Source organism: Abramis brama (genome assembly GCF_963993115.1).
Source record: "Abramis brama genome assembly, chromosome: 1".
Classification (NCBI taxonomy): domain Eukaryota; kingdom Metazoa; phylum Chordata; class Actinopteri; order Cypriniformes; family Leuciscidae; genus Abramis; species Abramis brama.
In genome coordinates, this window is record NC_139963.1 from 75529508 (window position 1) to 75550459 (window position 20952).

The window sequence follows — 20952 nt, forward strand, 5'->3', positions numbered from 1 at the left end:
CCCAGTCATACTGTTGAATGGTCGTGCAACATTTTCTCATTTTCCCCTGAGACGGGAGAAATCCGTTATTTACCTCTTACACTTCCTTCTACAATGACGCAAAAATCGTCATTTTGCGTCATTGTAGGAGGAAGTGTAAGAGGGGGGGATTTCTGTTGAGACTACAGACACTCGTTCCTCATCTTTCCCAGGGGGCGGGACCCGCTCACGCTACAGACCTATTACAGATCAGTGGGTGGGACTTTACTCTCTGAAACTGAAAGCAATATCCTCCATCTTGTTTGAAGCTAAGCTAACAGGCGCTGTGGAGACAGATGTACAGTTATGACAATAGCGGAGGAGAGTGCTCAATATGATATAGAAGAAGAGGATTTCGGAAGTCTGATGCTTGAATCAGGTGTTTGTGGCTACCTTTACAAGCCGCATTATAGCGAAGAGCAGCCGAGGCAGAAGACCTGCCTGCCGCGGACGAGGAGCCCGGACTGGCTCGAGTTAGGGCGGACTGGTGGCGCCGGTGATCTCACTATGCAACTACGAACACAGAGATAGAGTCCGTCTGCGGCAAAGAATTTCAACGATGACAATTTCTCCTGGACGAAATCTCTGAATCAGACGAGGACACGGACGTTTGTGTTGTGAACTATCCTAGTTTCGCACCGCATATGTTCTGACTGAACATCCCGGTACCATGCAATAATTCACCTTTTCGAAAGAAATACAAACGAGGAGTAATGCACTAATGAGTTCGCCAACTAACAAGACATTTTGTGTGAAATGAATTTCAAGCTCTGGTGGTAGCTAGCCTTGTAGACAGAAGAGTGATTTCTCTTATAGGCAGATATGCGCTTTCTGGATTAGTGGGAGTGGCTTGCGGAGCTGTGCAATGTGGTGCATTGTGGGAGTTGTTGTCTTTCATACAAATGCGTCCTGAAGTTATTTTTTGTCTTTCCTCGGTCACGAAGGCACCAAATTCAAAATTTATTTTACATTTCGACTACATATATGACCCACTTTAAATTAAAAACAATGTTCAAATGGGTGGAATGCCCCTTTAAGGTAAAATAATTGCCATTAAATTATAGTATCTTACTACTATGCAATTAGATAAACTGTTCATTTATTCCATCCCTTTACCTCTGTCTTTATCCCCTTTTATCCTCTTCTCTTCTTTTTGGTACTGTATCTATCACATATGCTGCGTTTGCAGTGACTGATCCGCGGCTGTACCACAAACACATACTCACTATTTTTATTTCAAATACAGAAGTTTATTTATTTAAAAAAAAGTTTTTGTCAGCATTGTGATTCTCTTTGTACACATATACACTCTTTAATGGACGTGTGCACGTTTAAACACAATTTAAACAACGTAGGGCTATTATTCCATGCATTACTTCTACTTATATTAAGTTGCTCAAGCAAGTGGTCAAATATTTAACCGTGTACTTATATTAAAATCGCAAACATTTTAAATTAAAACTTAAAATTGACAGAAACAGCCGACTCTCATGCCTTTTCTTTTGCATTTAAATTTTAATACAATAAATCTTGCATGTCACAAAGAACTTGTTTTTCCACCTCCACGAATGAGACGAGTGTTGTTCATAATGTCGCCTTGTTGAGGTAAATTGTAGTTTGCATGCAGGTGCGCAAATTTTCCCATCAAGTTTGTTTTTATAAATCACAACTTATGCGTCGGAAGCGGCGTACGCACATTTTCAGCCCCGTTTTGTGCGTACGCCACGTTTATAAATGAGGCCCCAGGAGCGGTGCGTATACAGCAGTGCAGAGATCGTTCCCACACCGAGTCTATTTCTGCTGTGCTGCAAACGCTGAATTAAAGTGACAGTGCATGGTTCGTGGTCAAACACAGATTGACCTGAAAATGTAGTAATTTCACCATAAATGTATTTAATTAAATACTACTATTTTTCACAGTCATCTTTTTACTTTAAGACCGGGGTAAAGCAAGGAAAACTCTGACCCATGCGTACGAACGTTTTGGAGATGGAGCAGTTTGGCGACACCGATGGTGAGCTGGAGTTAAGCGTCTTTTTGTTCACTTTTAGACAGAAAATCTAAAGAAATACAAGATAATACAAATATAATTTCACTCACCAAGCCTGTCACTTGAAGCAAATATCCATCCCTTCTTAAATGTCTGCGCCAGCGAGCGCGTTGGGCCGTTTAGTGAAACTGACGCAAATAACAGTTTAAATAAATAAAATAATGATTTAAACTATGTTTTACTTCTGATATAAACATTTAGATTAAATATGCCATTCAAATTAATGGAGAACACTTAAACATGAAATCATTACTGAGAAGTTACAACATTTTTTATATTCAAATTCAATCAATAGAAATATTTGTTGTGGATGCGAACACTTTTTGAACACTTTTCCTGTAGCGTGCTGTGTTTTAATGTTTTAACCACAGAGATAATTGCTTATCATGATAATACAAGATTGTCTGAGAAAATAGTTTCGTGCAAATAATGCCCAAGTCCTATCTGTTTCCATTAAAAATATAAATCAATTAAAAATACTATTCGGCCAGTGGAAAAGATGAAATGTATTTTACACTATTTATTTATGTATTCAAAAACAAGACAAGGATAGGCAAGTACATGATTTTTATTAATGTAATGTGTCTTGTACCGTTAAACGTTATCACGTGGATGAATAATCATATGCAAATGATATGCAGATGAGGATATGCATAGTAAAACTAGGCGTTGTAAGCTCCATATATAGCTATTTCTGGGTGGAGAGCATGTGCGCACAATCTTCCGCTGACTGGGATTTATAAAGTGAATTCTGCGCAGGTTCTGGCGTACGAACGGTTTTATAAGTCTCAATATTTTTTTGCGTACGTCATTTTTGGCTTTCAGGCGCACGTACACTTTTAGTAAGGTTCCTACGCACAGTTTTATAAATGAGACCCCTGGAACGGATCTCTGCACTGCTGTATACGCACCGCTCCTGGAACGGATCGCCGGACCGCATCCGCGCGCAGTGTGAAAGCTCTGACCTGATAACATGGGTACGGAAAATATACGCACCGCATACACACTGCAAACAGAGTATGTGTGAAAGGGGCGTTACTCTGTGTTTATCATTTATTCTAAATACTGTGTGTTACTGTTATCTGTTTGTTTTTATTTAGTTTTTCTTTCATTCTTCCAATTTTAAAAGATACAATTCATGCAAAAGAACAAACAAATAGAAAAACACACTTACCTTTTCATTAATTAGCTGCATTCCAGTGGTCTGAGTGGTTCATTGTTTATATTCTTTTCTTACGATCGTCTTTGCTAATTTTTGCTTTAGTGAGTCGTTAATATTAATTAATATTCAATTAATATTATAAAATAAAAGTAAAAATTTCAAGAAATTCCAAATGTTATAAATGCATGAATGTTATATGTATATTTTATAAACACGTATAATAAATAAATGTTGCTTGCCCACTAGAGGGAGACACAACATAAGGATGGAAACTATGAATGGCATTAATCACATTGATCTAGTTCATTTTTATAACTTATGGTATACTGACAGAATTGTTTTATACAATTAGTGTACATAGAATCTGTGAAATGCTTATGTATTATTAAATGTTATAACACATATATACACATATGTTATATTTATAAGTATTTATGGTGCACTTATTATAAATGTTGTAAATACTGATTTATTTTTTCACACCGGTAAAGGATTCACACAGGTAAAGTAATCAACAGGTTTATTTGCAGAAGTATGTGATCGCAGCGATGGAAGCAGGAGAGTAACTGATGAATACAGTGTTCAGGATAGATGTCTGTTCTGAAATGGAGATCGAGGCAATGACTGAAGACGGATGAAGGAAGCAGATGACTGAAGACAAGTTGTTCAGGTAGGTATCGTGCAGGTAAGGAGTCAGGTAAGTGCATGCAGGTGAGGGCCAGAGAGGATGATGGGAAATGTAGTGAGGAGGTGGTGACTAGCTGGTGACCGTGACAAAGTGCACCATAAGTGAGTAAAAACCCTCACCATCTTGAGGGTCTTGTCCTTTCAAATCAGGCCTCCTCTGCGCAGCTGCTGTCACCACATCTGTCCCATCTGTCCCATCAAAAGCTTTACATAACTCTAATCAAAGGCTTGCAACTGTCTTGCTTCTTGTAGTTCAATACTAGTACTAGCACAATATTTACTGCTGGTGATTAGTAAATGCAAGTCTGCATACAGAATGCAGTTCACTATTTGATGCAAGATTAAAAGCCACCATAAAAATGTCCTTAAGGCAATCCTTTACAGTCTCAATGTATTTTTATTGTAAAATGAATGACAGATTTTTAAAAAAAGAAAACGAAAAAAGCTAAATATATATTAACTTTTTAATCAAAATAAATTAACATCATCTCAAAACAATAAAAAAATTAAACTTAACTGCACATATATGCCAACAACAAAATAAAGTTGACGTGTAAAACGGAATTTCCACATCAGGGTTATTATAGCGCTACAAAACAGATCCAGTGATCACTAAATCAATAGGTTTTGACGTCTGGAATGATGGGAATAATAAAGTCTGTATCTACAGATGTCATTTAACAGCCAAAATTCAGTCTAAATGAATGCATCAAACTGGATTATTTTAATATTGTCTGTGAAGCCCTGTTCACACCGCCAGCGATTTTGTCGCTGCATGTCGCTAGTCTCTGTACAGTGAAGTCGCTTGTGGGTGTTCCTAGTGCTGTCGCTCTAATGTTATTGGTAGACTGCATGTCTGAGCATATTTATAGAAAATACAATCACAAGTGTTATATAAAACTAAGATATGATCAGTGTTCAAATTGTGTCAAAGCTCTTGGGGGGTCCCCCCCCCCAAAAAACAACAACAACAAAAAAAAAACTTAATAATATACATATTTTCATTTATTTATTTCATATAATACTATAATTTCATTTACTTAACTTTTAGTGTTTCAGAACATGTTTTTGCAGCTGAGCATTAACCATGTGCATAATTGATGAACAAAGACTTTTCTCCACCCAAAATCTATGTAATAATCCGGGTTTTTCCTGGCTCAAAATGAGGCGTAGGTGCTAAAATCCCGATCATGTATTTTAATAAAATCACTACAGTCTGGAGGCAAGACTGCCAATATTAAAATGAAAAGCCAAACGTGAAAAAGAAAGTACAAATACAGTTTTTACAATGCTCTTTAGTAACGCTCACGCAATAATAGTGACACAATTCAAATACAAATGTAAATTTTCGTTTTCATTTTAATTCCTCTTTTATTTCACAGTTTTCGTTTTCATTTTCAAAGACAACCTGCATGCAAATTCTATGTTAATGAGTGGGTGTGGCTTATTCTAGTAACGGCGCTAGAGGCACGCCTTCTGTAAAGCGAAGTCGTCGACGTCCCGTGTGCATGAGTTGAATGTGTGAAACGAAATTATTTAAATAATGTAGTAATCGAGACGACGAGATATGGCGAAATCTGTTGATGTTAGACTCAGACTAGACCATAATCGACGATGAGGTTCATTCATGTATTAGGCTGTTTTGGAAATTCAACTATTTGGGTGTACAAAGGTCTTAGTAACACAATTTCTACAACAATTATAGCCAGACATTAATACCCGCTGGCTTTAACCGAGAACCTCGGACAATGTTTCATATTCGCGTCGTGCCTAACAACGCCCTTCAGCCGTGACTTATTCAGATACAGCACTAGCCTGTATCAGTCCGCTGTTTAACTGTTAGGCTACGTGTCTTTTGGTTATTTTAAGTTTGTGTACAAAAATAATCACAATGCTGATTTTCATTTCCAGTAACAACTTCTGGATGAGACCGAGAAAGCGAGTGTACCTGCATTTACAGTAGGCTAGATATTTCCTTCAGGTCAGTCCTATATTCATAATAAAAAATCCGTTTGAATACCCGGTGTGATATCTTGTACTTTTAACAGTTAATAGGGGTTGTCCGTGGCTATAGTCATGTCAGTTGCGTCTTTCTTCTCCGTGATCACAAGTTTGAGTCATTTCAAAAGTCTTCTCTACTGACTGACTGACTCACTCATTAAGACAGTCTTTGTCTCCATCTAATGGAGAAATAATGTAACTTCTTCTGTTGCAAATGGTCAGGGACTATTTTTTTTTCTCCAGCGGAAGGAATTGGCTTTTAGTGATTCATTTTACTTCATGAAAGTTGCATATATACATATGTTTCGGGATTAATATTTGTATTGCGTGGTAACCGTTTTATAAAAGCAATAAGGTAGGCTACTCTAGGCTAGTGTTGTATCTGAATAAGTCACGGCTGAAGGGCGTTGTTAGGCACGACGCGAATGAAACATTGGCCGAGGTTCTCGGTTAAAGCCAGTGGGTATTAATGTCTGGCTATAATTGTTGTAGAAATTGTGTTACTAAGACTTCTGTACACCCAAATAGTTGAATTTCCAAAACAGCCTAATACATGAATGAACCTCATCGTTGTTGTACCTCCTCCAGAGACACAGAGAGTATCTGAAGATGCTGATGGAGCGCCGCCAGGCTCTGGGTGAGATTCACGTGTGTGTGAGGTCAGAGGTCATGTGACATGTCTATATGTGTGTGTGTGTGTGTCAAGGCCTGAGTTGTGTTTTGGGGAATTCCCCTTAGGTTATTCTCATGGGGGGATTTATTTATTACATTTATCTCACCTCATGTTTGCTCTCTCGATGTGTTTTTACAGTGGGGTAATGTTGTTGTTTAGAGTTAACACAACACGAGGAAGCTCGATTTCAATCTTTACATTGAAAAAAGAAGCAAAAATAAATACAATAGAATAAAGTGAAAAATAAAGAGAAATACAAAGTAAAGTGTTTGTGTTGGTCTAACACTGGTATTCAGAAATACTACAGAAACTGAATAAAGTCATCAGATGTAAGATTACACTGGATAGTCTTTTAGTCCTGACTAAATGAAGTGCAGATTAATCCTGGGGTCGACACCATGACGCTCGCCAGCTGTGTTTGTAGTACTGATACTGGCATAATGACATACAATAAATGTGTAAAACTGAAAACTACACGATTGAGGGAGCGGCTACACAAATAAACAGTGTAGCTGACTTACAGATTCAGTTAACATCCACAAATGAATAAGTGTGATGATTCAGGGAGCAGCTACACCGTGAACTATATATATATAATTATTTTGTTACACTTACTGATGTTCAACAAAATACTTAAGAAACATGCATTCAGTCCCTCAGAAAAACTGGCAATATTCAAGCCCTGTGTGTGTGTGTTTAGACGAGGCCGACGAGCTGGAGGACGTGATCACGGCCACGACAGAGAGCGTTCAGTACGATCATCCCAACCACACCGTCACCGTGACGACCATCAGCGACCTCGACCTATCAGCCGGCAGAATGCTGGATCCGCCGAGAGCAGAGCAGGACGGCGAGGAGAAGACGACAGCCCTCCCCAAGGTCGCCTGAAACCCCCTGCTGTCCAAGAAGTATGATCACTGTCATCATTCACTCACTCACACACACACACACACACACACACACACACACACACACACACGACAGCCCTCCCCAAGGTCGCCTGAAACCCCCTGCTGTCCAAGAAGTATGATCACTGTCATCATTCACTCACACACACACACACACACCAGAAGGGGGTTCAGATTTTGTTGTAAAGCTATTTGAATGAGTCAGTGATTCAGCTGAGTCAGTGATTCAGATGAGTCAGATTTGTCGTGTGTGTGATTCTGCAGGATCCAGAGCCTCACGGCGTCACTCAACAGCCTCACTAAACAGAAGAGCAGCAAGCGAAGGTCCAAGAAGGAAATGAGGCGCAGAAACCGCCAGAGCGACAGGAAGTCGTCATCAGCGCAAGACAACAAGCTCCGTCAGGGCAGAAGCACCAAAGCTCAGAGACGCAGACAGACGGGCCGGAACGAGCGGCACCAGGACTGAGGAGCGGCAGACTCGTGGAGCGACTGATGCGACACCCTCATGAACTCTCGCCGCTCTTTGTGTGTGTGTGTGTGTGTGTGTGTGTGTGTGTGTGTGTGTGTTTACATGTTGATGCTTTAAAACGGACATTAAAAAAAGAAACCTTTCATTCTACAGTGTCAAACTCTCATTCCCACATTAGGCAAGTTCACAACCATAACCATAACTGTAACGATAACTAACTATAACTGTAATAACTATAAAACTCAGTTATCTCGACTGTGAGTGTGTTGTGTGGTAGTTTTAGTCGTTGTATAGTCCTGTGCTGTGTAGGCTAGCAGGCTAAACTACATTTGGGCTAGAAAGCTAACACTATTATCATCAAAGATAGAGACAGAGACCGTGTTTACTGTGAACATGTAACGAAATGTAGTGAGACTATTTAGGGCTGCTTTTAGTATACTATACATTCTGTGTGTGATCTCTACAGTTTCTAGTCGAATGATTTTAACTTGTTACTTCGTGTGTGACATGTAATGTGTATCGACATTAGAAAACGCACTGTGTTTAGTTGAAGACGCAAAAAAACTGTGGGAAAGCCTCAGGGACACCTGTGAGAGAAGAAGGAGAGAGGAAAAGAAAAGTGGACATTAGCACACTCCCCTTCAGACTCTCTGTTCTGTAAGATCGGGTGCACCCAAAACCTTCTTTTCTGTCTTTTAAAGAAAATGAAAAGCTCGTCTTCACTGGATGATGATGATGATGATGATGATGAAGTGTCCATGTTTTCTCAGCTGTCGGCGTGAAAGTTTTGTAATGTTGAAGCTCTGAACGTCATGTATTTGTGTTAGCTGGGTTTGACGCGAACTATTCGCTTTTTCGTTTTGCTTTTTCGTAACGCGTCCGGTGTGAAAGGGCCTTAACTATAATAGCCTTCGATAACCGTAACCGTAACCGAATTTTTTTATAACTCATCCGTTTAAATTATATTAAGCCTTAAAGTTCTGCATAATTAAGGGTGTGTCCACTTTAGAGTGACAGGTGGATTCCCGCTGCTGTGGTCATTAGTCATCATTAGCCGTTTGTCTGCTTTCTGTTAGCCGTCAGTGACGGCACCTCTACTGTTCTCTCTGTATATGTTACTCCTGGGAACTATCATGAGTAGATTTGGTGTGTCTTACCACTGCTACGTGGATGACATCCAAATCTACATACCCATAAAACACAAAGATAGCCAAGCATTTGAGAGATTAGATGCATGTCTTCATCAACTTAAACTGTGGCTTACAAATAGGTTCATGCTATTGAACGATGATAAAACCCAAATCATTCTATTTGGTTCAAATGAGTTCTCTAACAGTAAATGTACTGACCTAGGGACTCACACCACACCTCACAACCAATGTTAAAAAAATGGGTTTTTATCTTGATAGCAGTCTTAAATTAAACAAACAAATTAACAGCACAGTTAGCGCTAGTTTAGCATTTTTAAGTAGAGACAGCTTCGAGACAGTCGAACTTTCGAGAATGCTTTCGAATTTCCACACAACTGGACTACTGTAACTCACTATATGTCGGGCTTCCTCTGTCTGCAATCTCTCGTATTCAAATGGTCCAAAACTCGGCTGACCGTTTGCTCACCGGCAACCGTACACGTGATCATATTACCCCAATTATGCGCTCTCTACGCTGGCTGCCAGTTCGATATCGAATTGTAAAATCTTAACTTTCACCAACAAAGCTTGTTGTAATCAAGCCCCTAAATATCTCTCTGATTTAATCGTCAATCACAACCCACCCAGATCACTTAGGTCAAGAGATTAACATCTTCTGTCTGTCCCTCGATCTCGCTTACGATGCAGAGGTGATGGAGCTTTTGCAGTGGCTGGCCCTCAGTTGTGGAATAACAGGAGCGCTAGAGGGCGCTTGACTTTAAAACGTAACTATAGGTGGTAATAAGCTGTTATTACTGTAATAAGCACATACGACCTTCTCTATTAAAGCTGCAGTGGGGAACATTTAGAAAACGTTGACTTAGCCTGAAAATTTGAACAAGCACAGCTTACAGGTCACTCGCTCTCTGCTGCTCTACAGCCCTCCCTCCACAGCTCCTCCCCCACAACGGAGCCTGCCGTGAACACGCAGGCTAGTAAACATGCAGGGCCACTGATGACGGCGGATAAATAGTTATCGCACATTCACTGGTAGGGACGAAACATCAACAATATGCTTTACATTGACTATGGCCTGCCCATACTTTGACTACAAACTTGGTCCTCAAATCATTACGTATTTTGCAATACATGTAATGTAACTTCATAACGTTGCACTCTTTCTAAAAGTTATAAATAGCTAGTAAGATAAAATCACACACCGTAAACTAAGCTCCAACACTAATTTTCTAAATACAATAATACACTATGCCTACCAAAACACTGCAAACATGTCTCAAAATCAAATAACATAGCCGTCCAACAGGAAGATTTAGTCAATCATAGCACAATGTCATAAAAACACTAACATCAGATGGAATTACAGAAACTGCATTATTGTCTTCGTGTCAGGTATGCCCTTATACAACAGACAGTATATTGTATTGATCATAGATTGTGTTTTGCACTGCAGTTTCTTTTGAAGCCTCTCTACATTTTTGTTTTGTTGGGTTTACTGTAGGTCTTTTGCTGCAGAAATTCAATAAAAAAAGACCCATCTCAGAGTGCTTTATAGAATGTACGGTTACAGTATACCATATGGTCATGCGATTGAAAGAACCTCAACACCTGAGTGTGTTTCCTAGATGGGAATCAGCTGTGATTTATATTATTGCATAATTCAATCAGCTGTTTCTCAGTAACAATAGGATAAAATACAGGGGATATATTTGTGTTTCAATTCACAATATAAACAGCTGTTTACCTTGACTTTAGCCTGTAAGGTTAGGTTTAGAACATGGTGTTATCTGTTCTGACATACAGTGTTAAAGCATTGGTAAATTTGGCAGTACAAATCCATTGTTTTGGTCTTGTTTGAGCTTGTGTGTAAAAGAAGTTCAAGCATTTTAAATTTGTGTTAATTGTATGCATTTTGTGTTAAAGCAACACGAAATGTGTTAATAGTATAGCTTACATAGACGGATGTAGTGCTAACTAACCGTGTTAAGAGTTTTGGAAAATTGTTAAAAGTATTGAAAAATCTGTCATAGCAATCGTAAAAAACTGCAAATAACAGTCCAATTGCATGTGTAATATAGGCTTGTCAGGCTTGGTACATCAGAGTCTGTAGAAATGGTTTCTTGAAAAGGAAGAACTGTCAGCTATTCACTTATGTTTGATGAATATCTGCTATAAGAAGTGGTGTCAAGCATGAATGTCGCTATAAGAAGTGGTGTCAAGCATGAACGTCAAGTGGAATTGTACAATAAGAATGAATGAGTCACAAATGAGCCACCAAATGAAGAGAAGAGGAATCTATAGCAGTACTTCTTTTAATAAACACAAAACACTGGAGAACACATTGTGCAATGCAAGACAAAGAACTGAATAAACTGAGTGCTATATATAAACAGACAAACAAAGGGAGCTAAATGAAACACAGGTGAACTTAATTAGTGACTAACAGACTATCATGGTTAACTTGTAGCTCAACATGAGTTCCTATAAGAGCAGCCAAAAGGAACATTCTCTCAACCCCAGGTCAGGACTGCACACGGATTAAGCGTTGTAGTATTTTTGTGACTGCAATATTCAGGCTCCACACGGATTGAGGACAACTTTTCAGCTGTACGGTAGTGCACCTTTGCTGTTTTAGGCTTGTTTTTTTTTTTTCTCCATTCCATTTTCTCCATCAACTGACTTGATTTAGTACAACTAAAAAAAAGTTTAGTTTAAGCAAAAGTATAGATATTGTCTTTTATTTTACCTGTCCTTGTGAAAAATATCAGAATCAAAAAATCTTAACTTTATATTTAATATTGAATAACATGTAGGCTACAACAGATCAAATTAAGTGTACTTTAAAGCACAACAAAAAGATTTTTAAAACCTAATGTACTTTAAAGTAAAACTCTTAGTTTGGCATTACTTTTTTTTTTTTTTTTTTTTTTAAAGTGTACATGTACTTAATGTCACTCCTGCCAGCAGAAGCCCTATCATGGCCACCAGAGGGCACTTCTCCCTAGACCTTTTCCATTTCCATAAACCTTTGCCTGGACTCATTTTAGTGTGATTACATCCACCTGTATGTCATTGGTTTGTATCATAGGCACTTTGGCTGGCAGGTGTGACGCTTATGAAAGTGTACGTGTGTACACTTAAGTGGCTTTTTATAATTCATCAGTGTTATTATCTGCAAGTGGACCTACAGGGTTTTTTTTATTATTATTATTATTATTCTTATTATTATTGTACTTTCAAGATACTACAGGTACACATCCAATACCAATAAGCGCATTTTTTATTTTATTATTTTCACAAGGGTACATAGCAATTCAAAAATTATAGAGTTTTCTAGACAGCAACATGGTGTCGGCCCACATCTGGTACACATGGATTACACGCGTGCTGTCTGGGTTCTTGTATGGTTTTCCGTTGCAAACTAATCTGGTTGTGCTATTTTACCTAATGCAACTTCCATTCTCAAAGTTCCCTGCAACAAAGCTTTGACCTTTTATCAAAAATATTACATTCTTAAACCAAATGGCATGATTTCACTGAATCCACTCTTCATTGTAGGCTTTAAAGATCAACATGGAGAAAATCATCCTAATATTCCCTCTGATATTGCTGGTGCTGCATATACAAGGAGGAGAGTTCCACAACGAGGAGTGTTTGCCTGCCGAAGCTCCACAGCCGGAAGTCGTGGAGTTTGACAACACAATCTATGCCACTAGTGAAGTAACTCCCAGCTCCAATTTGCCACGTAACCAGCCAAAGATCTTTGGGCAAATCCTCTTCAAGCAGGTCTTCCCCAATGGAGATTTAGAAGTGAAAATCAACCTCCGTGGTTTGCCTGCCATCGATCGTCAAGAGCGTGCCATGCACATCCATCAGTATGGAGACCTCAGTCAAGGCTGCATCACTGTTGGTCCTCATTATAATCCAAACGGCGTTGACCACCCTCATCATCCTGGAGACCTGGGCAACTTTGCTTCCGAGAAAGGAGTTATAAGGCAGTTCCTGACGCTTCCAGACGCCAAGCTCTTTGGGCCTTATTCCATTCTGGGACGTGCGGTGGCGGTTCATGAGAAGGAGGATGATCTGGGAACGGGTTCAGATGAGGAGAGTAAACTCAGTGGGAATGCTGGACCGATAATTGCTCTCGGTGTGATTGGTATTACTACTCCAAGTCTGTGGCAGAAGACTGAAGTGCCCCCCAAGAAAATATGTGGAGGAAGGCACTGAGAGTCAAAGATGAGGGAGTCGGATATGGTGGAAGGGCAGATTCAAATAGGATAATCATGATTTTCCTTGTGTATTCTTTGTATGTGTCCTACATTAAAGTATATTTCATAACCTGAACATTCCCATGTTTTTTTTTTCTTGGTCTTTTCAGAGGCTTTTTGGCCATAGCTTCCAATAGTAAATGCACTCTTAAAAATAAATGTAGGGTGAATGCAGGCAAAGTGGGCCGTTTAGTTTGATTTACTGTGCTCAATGGGTTAACACTTTAAGAGCATGACAATGGTCTTTAATTAAAGATACACTATTTCTTTAAATGATACAATGGTTTTGTTTGATGCAATATGACACTGGAGGATGTGGCTACATCTCAAGGGAGGACACCCTTATTGTTGAAGGTAGACATAACCTCTGACATACGATTTTATTTTCTAAATTATAAGGTTTCTCGCTAAATGTCAATAAATGGGTATATTATTCTGACCGTTTGTTACTACAGTTAACAGGGAATCAAAATGTAAGGTGTTTAAAGCTACAATATGTAAGATTTATTAAATTTTTTTTTTTTAAATAACCAAAAATCACTTGCAAAGTGTGATATATTTCCTGCAGTTGTGTACTTCCAGTATCCCAAAAGTTCCCAAAGTTTTTTAATTTCAGAGAAATTCCAATTTTAAATTAAAGCTGCAAGCAGCATTTATCGGGGTTCAAGCATTTAAGGCCTTTAAGCACAAATGCATAAAAAGACATTAAGTTTTATTTGGCAACCATTTAACCACTGACATCATACATGGAAAAGACCATTTCCAGCCAATTTAACATGGGAAATATATGGTTTTCAAAGCTTTTTAACAGTTATAGCGCCACCTATGGTCTGATCTCCATAAAATTGTGCATGCTTGTTTACAATGTTATTTCACATATGCTCACCAATTTTCGTGAAGTTCTGAGTTTTCGTTTAGGATTTAAAGGCTTTCGAGTTCATTTTCTAAACGACCCTGTTATAGCCATCCAAATGCAAAAGTTCTACTTTTTTTTGATAATTATTGATCTAGAGAGTCCAGAGAATTGTTCTAGACTGGTTTGGTTGCAAGTTCGCAAAAGTAGGTTTTTGACATAATCGTGAATATTCAATATAATATACACAAACCGTCTAGGAGTTATGAGCAATTTCATACTTTTGCTTGCTGTAGCGCCACCTATTGGCCAATCGGGGACATACTTTGATAGGTTCACCCCAAATTGAGGACTACCATTTGGCCAAGTTTCAAGACTCCAGCGTTTACGGTTTGGGCTGCACGATCAGTTTTAAGGCGGAATAATCATAATAAAAACCCTAACAATTACAATAGGGTTTTAGCACTTCGTGCTTGAACCCCTAATAATGGCTCGTCCATGTTCACTTGTCGCCTGTCAATGACGTAATATCCGCGTTATCCCTGGTTTCCGCTCGTACTGCCATAGTAACCATGGCGACAACTGCGTTACGTCTAGCGGCACGCTCATGGAGTTGTTTCGTTCAAACATTATGGACCATGGCAAGCAGACTTTGGGACAAAAGGAGAACTAAAACGAGGATCAATATCGGCGTGGTGTTTTCGAGATGCCGCAAACTTCGATTTGACAGAGACGTCTTGCATGTACTTTATCAGACAGTTGAGCAAATGTACATAAAACTAATCAATGTCATATAGCTCAGATGAAATGTTAGAATATGATCAGTATGTTATTCTAATGTTCATCTAGCTTACTGCTAGTCTCATACAGACAAACAAACGCATAGAATAACATTATAACTTTCAACACACTCAAATGCAGTTTAGTGTGATAGTGCAGACCAAGTGAAACAGCGCTGCGTTACCTCACAAGTTTAATTCGCCAAATAAACTGACTTGTTAACCCTTTTCCACCAAGGCAGTGCTGGTGCTGGTTCACGGCTAGAGCCTAGTTTCAAATGGGTTCTTTGTTTTTCGACACCCAGAGCACCAGCTCTGAACCAGGAAAAGTGGTTCTTAAGTAGCACCAAAACATTGCTGGTCTAGAAGTAAGACCAACAAGACGAACAGAAACTTGTGACCGCCATTTTTCAAATAGCAGCTAATCGAGCTAATAGCAGCTTGATTGTAATCTCCGTCTATGCAAGTTACGGCGAGCTGCACAAACACGTTGGATTCGCCGTGTTTGGATGCCGATGTAGGTTCGCAAAGCCATGAGCATCAATAGTAACGCAACGACCTCCATTGTTGATGGAAGGCTTGTTCGAGATGCATCGGAGCGGCACGGACCGATCGGAGCTGCGGGAGTGTCTGGAGAGCAAACGAGTCCTTGTGCTTTTGGATTGCTTTCGCAGTGCTTTGATGTCATGAGCCGATCGGTCTGCGAGAAGCCGAACCATCTCGAACAAGCCTGGTGTGTTTGTGTGTGGCGCTGCCACGCTAGCGTTGCTGGGCAACATGAGATGTATACAGTGACCTTGTGGAAAGGCAAACCGGATCTTAGAGAGCTCGTCAGACGAACCAACTCCGGACTGGCAATACTGTAGCTCTGGCTCTGAACTGGCACCTGGTTCATGCTGGTGGAAAAGGGGTATGTGTGAGTATTAATTCAGCACTTGCGGGTAGATCAGTAGAATGAAATGTCCTTATTCCTTTATATCCGCGGGACTCGCATGTGGCTCTGATATCTGTCTCTCATTGGCAATCGCGACCTGCTTCATACCACAGTCATGTTAAAAACATCAATGTACTCACTCACCCATAAACATTATTAGATCCATCGGCATGACGACAAGTTCCATAATTCCGCTTATGCGTCATCAACCTACACCTTTGTTATTGTAAGAGGTTAGCAAGCCTGGTTAGTACCTGGATGGGAGACCTCCTGAGAAAACCAGGTTGCTGCTGGAAGAGGTGTTAGTGAGGCCAGCAGGGGGTGCTCACCCGTGGTCTATGTGGGACCTAACGCTCCAGTGTAGTGATCGGGACACTATACTGTCAAAGAGCACCATCCTTCCAATGAGACGTTAAACCGAGGTCCTGACTCTCTGTTGTCATTAAAAATCCCAGGATGTCCTTCGAAAAAGAGTAGGGGTGTAACCCCGGCATCCTGGCCAAATTTGCCCCTTGGCCTCTGTCCATCATGGCCTCCTAATCATCCCCATATACTGATTGGCTTCATCACTGTCTCCTCTCCACCATTAAGATGGTGTGTGGTGGGCGTTCTGGCCCAATATGGCTGCCGTCGCATCATCCAGGTGGATGCTGCACATTGGTGGTGGTTGAGGATATTCCCCCTTCCATGTAAAGCGCTTTGATTACCCAGAAAAGCGCTATATAAATGTAACGAATTATTATTATTATTATTATTAAAATGTAGATGCAGAATATAACGCTTTAAAATATGGACACAATTTAAGTTCATCTACAGTGTTTAGAGAAAACAGACAGAAAAAAAGTTTTACAATATGGTTACCATTTAAAATGTTCCTCTTATTGAATTTTTGTTAGCCTATTTGTTGTTGCATGTGTTGTAGTTCCATTTGTAATATGTTGTAGAGTTCATTAAGATATCTGAAATTCAAATTTCATACAATTTCATGTCAACACAACATGTTCTAGTTGTTTTGAACTTTACACATGCATTGAGTGAACTGATGAGTATTACTCATCATAGCCTATCTATGTGCTTTTGGGTCTGTTAAATATGCTGTGGAATATGTTTGTGTGATGTGTTAATAAATCATGTGTTTTTAAGATCCAGGATCATTTTTGATAAATTAGGGATGGGTCACATTACCTGAAAAGAAATTTGTCTGGAGTGCATGATCTCAAAATGTTTATTGGTATATACCTTGCAAATAACACATATCAACTGTATTCAAAATGAAATATTAAAGTCGGACCTTAAAGTTAACAAAAGTAATAAAAAGAAAGAAACATCTAGGTACTGTATCTAAATGACAAGTGTCCCACCTTACCTGCATTCAATCTACTAAAAGGGGATTTTAACATCGATGCCATAGAAGAATCATTCCCTCAGAAATTTTTACTTCTGCCTTCAAAGACAAGTACAGTTTTTTACAATCGCTATGACAATTTTTTCAATACTTTTAACAAATTTCCTAAACTCTTAACGCACCAACACACCTACAACACACAATTGGCAAAACAGTTCATTTCATGCTCAAAATCACACACCGTAAACTAAGCTCCAACACTAATTTTCTAAATACTGTAGCGTGGCCACATAAGAGGAAGTTGTTAAATAAGGGTAGTGCCATTTAAGTAAGTATGTTGTGGCATTTTAATGTATTACCTTGTATGCTTTCCTCTTTACACTGTTTATGCCTTACTATCGTGTATTGGGAACCTCCATATTGTTCACGCGAGATCTGCTCGTGACGTTTCGTCACGTGTGGTCCTGTCATGTAAACAGGAAATGACTATGAGTTTGGCCATAAAAGGAACCGGTATGCCGGTCGTCGGGAGAAGCGTCTTCTCATCCCCTAACCTGTTGGAGTGCATGTGGATTATACCGTGAGGGTCTGTCCTGGAAGCGCCGGGTCGCCGTTCCTCCGTGGAGTAATTTAGTTGGCTCGCGGCCAGGATTACTTGATCGGAGGACAGAAGACAGTCATCACGTTCATTGATCACGCTCACGGACTTGACATTCTCACCGGTGAGGCTGATCCTAACATTGTATATACACGCTGGACTATATGACTTTTCGCACGCACGCACACACACACACTCACACAGTTACAACAGGTTGTATATATTGGTGTTGTATATGGTATTATGGTATAGGTTGTTTATATTCTGTGAAGTTGTAAATACAAGCAGGTTGTTTGCTAAACATATCTCGTGGTGTTATTGGTTGTCTCTGGCAAATTAGTAATTGGTATACTGAACAGGCAACGGGAACAGGCGGTCCTAATTATTTTGTAACTCGGCTGTATTGTACAGTGTGAGTGTTACATAGTGGTGGCCCGTACGGGGACGTACTGTTTCTTTGTGTGTATTGTTGTCTTGTATAACCATAATTATGGAGAGAGATACCAATGTGAATGATGAGAGAATTATTCAGAATGTAAATGATGAAGACACCCATACTCATACTGTAAATACAGTTAACTCTGATTATATACCAGAATCAAGAAGGGGTTCGAATGTGACACCAGATGCAGATTTCACTGCAGGTCCATTCGTAACTAGACGTAATCCTACCGGAGAAATAACATCTATGCTCAGTTCGTTGTATATTTCTGATGATGAGGATAAATCTGATGATGATGATGATGAAAATGGTGTGGTGAATGGAAATGTTGTCCAAACAATGCAAACTGAGGTTGATAAACTCAAAGTGGATTTATTGGCTCTTAGTGCAAAAGTACAGACAAATGAACATGACTTTAAACAGTCAGTAGAAAGTTCACTTAATAGGGAAACTAGTTTCCGTGAGGCAGTGGACACTGGCTTGGCAGATTTGGAAGATTATGTCCGCAGATCACTGGAAAAGTTGGAGAGAGCTGTCGCTGATTGTTTCCTGAGGAGAGATGCAAGATTGGAGAGTCAAATGAAAAAACTGCGATTCACTAGTACCCCTTCTGTATTTAGATTACAGCCCTACACTCCAGTTACTTCCATATCCTCTGTTCATGATGATAGAACTGCCTTGTCTGCAGCTAGAGTTAAATGTCCCACTTCCCAGACAGCCAATGCTACTTATGACATAGCTCCTGTATGTAATCCTCTACCTAATGTGCCTACTCCTCCAGTTGTTCCCAGTATCTCGTCCTTCTGCGGGCGGCCCCCGATTCGGCTGGAGTTTCCGTCGTTTGGCGAGTCTGGTGAGACTGCGGATGTGCTCAACTTCATCGAACAGTGCGAGAACTATCTCGACATCAGGCCCCTTCCCAGTGTGGAACTGGTCGGCACCCTGAGCACGGTTCTGAAAGGACCTGCTCTGAGCTGGTGGAAGGCAGAGAGGAACAAGGTAACAGATTGGCAATCTTTCAAAGAGGCGTTTATGGATGCGTTTCTACCAGATGATTACCTCGCAGAGGTGGAAGATAAGCTACGGTCTCTGGTTCAGCAGCCACGTCAACGCCTAAGAGATTTTGCCTATGATTACCGAGCCCTCTGTCTTAAATGGAAGGCCGACATGACAGAGGAGGAGATGGTGAGCCGCATCCTTAACAACATCAACCCCAGGGTCGCGGGCTGTTTGAGAGGGATGGTGAAAACTGTGGAACAGCTGGTGAAAGTGGGTTCTATGGTGGAGAAAGACTGGATGGGAGCAAAGGATTACTGGCAGAAAGTAGACAGTCAGAATGGTAAAGACAAAGCCAATAAAAAACCACCTGAACGTCATACCTCCAAAAGTCTGGCTGGATTATCCATAGCACAACCCCAACCGATAACCTCCCTTCTCTTGGTTCCAGTTACTATAAAAGGTAAAGAAGTGAAGGCAGTGTTGGATACAGGGAGCACGTACACCCTGATTCAGGAGCACCTATGGAGACAGTTAGGAGGGGATACTTCAGCTGACCCGGCGGGCTCTCCTCAACGGTTTATCATGGCCGATGGAAAAGTACACCAGGCTATTAACCAGAAAACCGTTTGTTATAAGTGGCAAGATAAAGTATGTAGAGTGGATACATATATAATGAAGGATGCTCACCTGGCATTTCCCATGATAGCTGGCTTGGACTTCCTAAGAGCAGCTGAAGCCATCGTGGATGTAGGCCAAGGGAGATACGGTCTGAAAATGGGGAAAGGGTATGTATACCATCCTTTCCTTACAGCCCTTATAAATCCGGGGTTGTCTACAAGTCCGAATGGGGAAAGAGCAGGGACTAATGCTACAGTGACGCTCTATTACGCCTTACCTCCCACATGGAATCCACCACTCCATACCCTACCCCCGGAAGGGGCTCCCAGCTGGGACTCCGACAATCCAGAGGAATTACAGAAGCTAATGGACACTTGGCCTCATACCACCTCCCAGGCCCTGGGAAAGACATCTGTGGAAAAACACAGAATCCTCTTATCTGAGGAAATGCCTATAAAATCCAGAGCTTATAGAGTCTCACCTTTCAAGAAAAGGATTATTGATGATCAGGTAGAACAAATGCTACAAGACCACATCATCGAACCATCCTTTTCTCCTTGGTCCTCCCCTGTAGTCCTTGTCCCCAAACCTGATGGTTCTTACAGGTTCTGCGTGGACTATAGGAGACTCAATAGTAAGACCATCCCTGACGCTTATCCCATGCCTCTAATACATGACATCTTGGAATCCATGGAAGGCGCCTCCTGGTTCACTACATTGGATTTGCAGTCAGGATACTGGCAGGTGGAAATGGAGGAAAGGAGCAAAGATAAAACAGCCTTCATCACCTCCCAGGGGCTATTCCAATTCCGCTCCATGCCATATGGTCTCAGGAATGCCGCTGCCACCTTCCAGAGGCTGATGGAGAAGGTCCTAGCAGAATTGAGAGGGAAATTTTGCTTTGTATACATTGATGACATTATAATCTATTCGAAATCATTAAACGAACACGTGCGACACCTGAACACCATTCTGCAAAGACTCAACCAGGCATCGCTAA

The 20952-nt window shown here is 40.3% G+C and overlaps 1 protein-coding gene and 1 pseudogene across 2 annotated transcripts; both read left to right on the top strand.

Annotated features, from left to right (window-relative positions):
* The first annotated feature begins 3935 nt into the window (after positions 1 to 3935).
* On the top strand, positions 3936 to 8011 carry LOC311082350 (nucleolar protein 12-like; annotated as a pseudogene). Its single transcript, XR_014609559.1, has 4 exons — positions 3936 to 3941; positions 6507 to 6555; positions 7292 to 7499; positions 7764 to 8011. The product of XR_014609559.1 is annotated as a nucleolar protein 12-like (transcript).
* Positions 8012 to 11610: 3599 nt separating this feature from the next.
* LOC311089419 (uncharacterized protein) lies at positions 11611 to 13507 on the top strand. Its single transcript, XM_084124098.1, has 2 exons — positions 11611 to 11723; positions 12675 to 13507. The coding sequence occupies exon 2, from the start codon at positions 12690 to 12692 to the stop codon at positions 13341 to 13343; it is 654 nt and encodes a 217-aa protein (XP_083980224.1). The 5' UTR covers positions 11611 to 11723; positions 12675 to 12689; the 3' UTR covers positions 13344 to 13507.
* Positions 13508 to 20952: the final 7445 nt, after the last annotated feature.